Source organism: Pelodiscus sinensis, chromosome 1, assembly GCF_049634645.1.
Source record: "Pelodiscus sinensis isolate JC-2024 chromosome 1, ASM4963464v1, whole genome shotgun sequence".
Classification (NCBI taxonomy): Eukaryota; Metazoa; Chordata; order Testudines; family Trionychidae; genus Pelodiscus; species Pelodiscus sinensis.
Window position 1 is genome coordinate 332,283,327 of NC_134711.1, and position 4,471 is coordinate 332,287,797.

The 4,471-nt window shown below is 50.0% G+C and overlaps 1 protein-coding gene across 1 annotated transcript; it reads left to right on the forward strand.

Moving 5' to 3' along the window:
- Positions 1 to 2,765: 2,765 nt before the first annotated feature.
- LOC102457739 (olfactory receptor 52R1-like) lies at positions 2,766 to 3,713 on the forward strand. The gene has a single exon (XM_006111288.3). The coding sequence runs from the start codon at positions 2,766 to 2,768 to the stop codon at positions 3,711 to 3,713; it is 948 nt and encodes a 315-aa protein (XP_006111350.2).
- Positions 3,714 to 4,471: the final 758 nt, after the last annotated feature.

A 4,471-nucleotide genomic window follows, 5' to 3' on the forward strand; every position in this document is an offset into this window, starting at 1 on the left:
AAAGTTCTTCTTCACACAGCGTGTAGTCAACCTGTGGAACTCCTTGCCAGAGTAGACTGTGAAGGCTAGGACTATAACAGAGTTTAAAGAGAAGCTAGATAATTTCATGGAGGTTAGGTCCATGAAAGGCTATTACTCAGGGAATAGAAATGGTGTCCTTGCCTCTGTTTGTCAGAGGCTGGAGAGGGATGGCAGGAGACAAATCGCTTAATCGTTGTCTTCGGTCCACCCTCTCTGGGGCACCCGGTGCTGGCCACTGTTGGCAGACAGGTTACTGGGCTAGAAGGACCTTTGGTCTGACCCAGTACGGCCGGTCTTATGTTCTTATGTTCAATATTTTGTCGAAATAGAGCGATTGCAGTCTGGACGCTAGATTTGTGTTCCGGGATTACACACACTTCGGAAACCCGTTCGCTGCCTCCATCCCAGCAAGGTTTTCAGATAGTGTCTTTTTCTGCTGGGCTTCTTTCTCCCCTAACCTAAGGGTGTGCATTTCCATCTGTCCTTCAGCAGAAGGTGCGGCCCTGTGTGATGATAGCGACCGATGTGCAATACCAATCTCTGATCCATTGCTGGCAGTGTGTAGGGAGTCTGATCCCCCGAAGTGGCCCCCGGCACTGTGGTGGGCTGGTGGGTTTCTGACGTGCAGTCCTGCAGCTCCCACCTCACCGGAGCGAGAAGTCACCACTTCCAGCTGGTTCTCAGACTCGCCTGCAGAGAAAGGGGAAGGCTCAGGCTGCCTCTTCACAGTGGTGCCAACAGCTTCACCAGCCCCCTGGACAAGGCAGAGGTTGGGTGGGGGTTGGGAGGTTGCCCTGTGCCCCCAGAAGGGGTGGGGCTTTGGGCAGAAGGGGAGGGGCTACCTCAGTGCCTTCCGGAATTCCACTCCCCAGAGATGACTGCTGCCCGGAGCTCTCTGTCCAGCAATGCGGCAGCAATTTTAAGGGCCCAGGGCTCTGGCTGCTGCCAGGAGCTCTGGGTCATTTTATATCACCAGGTTCCGGTTCAACTGTCCCCCTTTCCCTCCCTCCCTCCTCCCACCTGGTTCGCTGGCCTGCCTCTTCCTGCCTGTCCTCAGCATCACGGCCCATGAACAGTCCCTGCCACTATGTCCCGGAGCAGGAGTCTGTTCCCCCTTGGCATGAGGGAGGGACTGGGGCTACAGCAGGGAAGTCAGGGTGCCTGGGTTCCCTTTGCCATCTTGGCATCCCGTCTCCCTCTGACTGTGGCTAATTCATGTCCCCTCATGCCTCAGTTTGCCTCTCTGTACAATGGGGATGTGAGCAAAGCCACTTTCCTTGCCTAGGGGTTTTGAAAACCTTTCAGTGGAAGGTGCGGCCCAGTGGAATGGTAGCTACCAATGAGCAATACCAATCTCTGATCCATTGCTGGCAGCTCGAATGTCTGGGGAAAGTGCTCTTCTTTCCCTACAATCAGCCTTCTGCACATCTGTCTGTCCACAGTCAGCCCAGGCATTCACGGCGGATCAGAGAGCCCTCTGGAGATCTAGCCATTATCCCACGTTTTTCCTCCTAATCAGCGACAACTGATAAATACCCAATTCCTCCCTGACTCAGCCCAGAGCCCAAGAGTTCTCCTCTCCCTCTAGGGATTTGCCTTAACTACTGTTTACTCCTAGAGCTGGATAAATAGCCCAGAAGAGCAACCAGGCTGCTCTCCAGGCGGCTTCCATGCAGATGCTGCTTCTCCATGACAGGCTGAGAGAAGAGTGAGGGGATTGCAGTGCTGTGAATGGTGCACACTGCTCTGTCGGCTTGCGACGCGGGAGAATTCAGTGGATGCTGGGGTAAGAGGTACATGGGACACAGCAGCTGATTGGGATTCCTAGGGAAGTGTCTCTCTCTCATTGGTTCTGCTTCTTCCTTATTGTACTCTGCTTGTTCCGAATTACAGATATCTCCAGTATCCCGGAATTCATTGCAGTCAAGACATACCCTTCATCAGTTTTGTTGCTAATTTACCTCAGCTTTGGGGAAATCACTGTTTTGAATCACTCACTGTCCACCAGTACTGCTGGCTGTGAATTGTTCCCTGTTTGCCCATGTGAATACAGTCAGGTGTATTCTTTTGTTCTTCTCCTTCAAATGCCCCCTTCATGTCTCTTCTCTCGACCAAACAGTCCAAGACACTTCAGTCTGTCTGCAGTAGGGAGCCTCCCCCATTCCAAGAACCTCTCTGAACAATCCCCCTTATCTCTGATCTCCCCTTTATAGATGCTTCATGATCGGCACGTCTTTAACCCCAGGTGTGTTCTAGCTGGGAGCACCCATCCCTTCCCCCATCCTGCACATGTCCCAGCTAAGTTTGGATTTGAGCAACTAGGTGCTTGGGACTCTCCTTACAGCATCGACTTTCTAGCTCAGGTTCCATTGATTTAATGACCAATGATGGACAACCAGAGGCCACAGTCTGGTTTCCTTTACGGTTTCAGAAGCTGTGATGTGCAGGAATTGCTGACACACAAAGCACCATCAAACACGTACTGGGCATCAATAGGGTCAAACCTTCATATTTCACTCTTCTGTGTCAGTGTCTGAAGAGAGACCAATCTGTTTTCTCCGTGAGAACAGCCTCCAGAACTGCACAGAGTCTCACACTAACATTGTCTCTCCATCCAGGCATGTCTTCATTTCTACTGCGACCATCACCGTAGATCCAGCGAACGCACAAGAAGTCAGGGGAACATATGGTACATTCCAGAGACACCGTTCTGCCTCAGAGTTGGACACCTTCTCCCCTGCTCCATGTCAGATTCAAACACAACCCACTTCACCAACCCATCCTCCTTCATCCTGCTGGGTATTCCTGCCCTGGAGACGGCCCATGTCTGGATCTCCATCCCCTTCTGCATCACTTATGGCATAGCCATCTTGGGGAACTTCGCCATCCTCTTCATAGTGAATAGGGAGACAAAACTCCATGAGCCCATGTACTATTTCCTCTGCATGCTGGCCATCACCGACCTGGTCCTGTCTACGTCCATCTTGCCTAAAATGTTGGCAATCTTCTGGTTCAATTCCAGGGAGATTCTTTTCAATGCCTGCCTCATGCAGATGTACTTCATTCACTGCTTCACTGCGTTAGAGTCAGGGATCCTTTCGGCCATGGCTTTGGATCGTTACGTGGCCATCTGCCACCCCCTGAGACATTCCACGATCCTGTCAAACCCTGTGGTGGCCAAAATTGGTTTGGCAGTTATGTTTCGCAGCTGCACATTCACCATGCCTTATCCCTTCCTGGATAGGAGGTTGACGTACTGCAGAACCAACATCATCCCCCACTCCTACTGCGAGCACATTGCTGTAGCGAAGCTGGCCTGCGCTGACATACGTGTCAATAACTACTATGGTCTGTTTGTGGTCTTTTCTGTGATGGGTGTGGATATCATTTTTATCACTGTGTCCTATGTTCTCATCCTCAGGGCCATCTTCAGCCTCCCCACAAAGGACGCTCGGCTCAAGACTTTTGGGACCTGCATCTCCCACCTCTGTGTCATTTTGTCCTTTTACATCCCTTCTCTATTCTCCTTTCTTGCACACCGGTTTGGCCACAATATACCCCTAAACTTCCACATTCTCCTTGCCAACGTGTACCTCCTGGTGCCCCCCATGCTGAACCCCATCATCTACGGGGTGAGGACCAAACAGATTCGGGACAGGCTGCTCCCTCTCTTCACTCATAAAGTGACTTAAAGTTTTCTCCTAGTGCTTTGCACTTCAGAGCAACCATTCTGCAGGGCTCGCTGGTGCCAGACACATTTTCATGGATCACTGACTCGGCCTGTGTGATGTCAGATGACACACTGGGAAATCTGTGTATGGAGAATTCTTTAACTTACATGGTTAGAATTATAGAATGTTGGGGTTGGAAGAGACTTCAGGAGCCATCGAGGCCAACCCCCTGCCCAAAGCAGGACAAACCCCAACTAAATCATCCAAGCCAGGGCTTTGTCTAGCTGGGACTTAAAAACCTCTAGGGATGGAGATTCCACCACCTCTCTAGGTCCAAAAACAGATCCCTGTGAAACCCCACTTGTTATGTCCTTCCAGCATGACTGTGAACCATTAATAACTACTCTGACAATATTTATCCAGTTATGCACCCAACTTATCGTATCTCCATCTAGGTTGCATTTCCCTAGTTTATTGATAAGAAGATCATGTGATGCTGTGTCAAATGCATGAGTAACGTCTAGGCATGCCACATCCATCACCTCTCCTTTATCTACAAGGCTTGTTATCCTATCAAAGAAAGCTATCAGATTGGCTTGACATGAATTGCTCTTAACAAATCCATGCTGGCTGTTACCTATCCCCTTATTATCTTCCAAATGTTTGCAGATGGATTCCTTCATTATTTGCTCCATTCTCCTCATTATGAAATGTGATAGACAACCACAAAAGGTCCACGGTAACAAATTGACATTTATGATAAGTTGAGATCATTGATA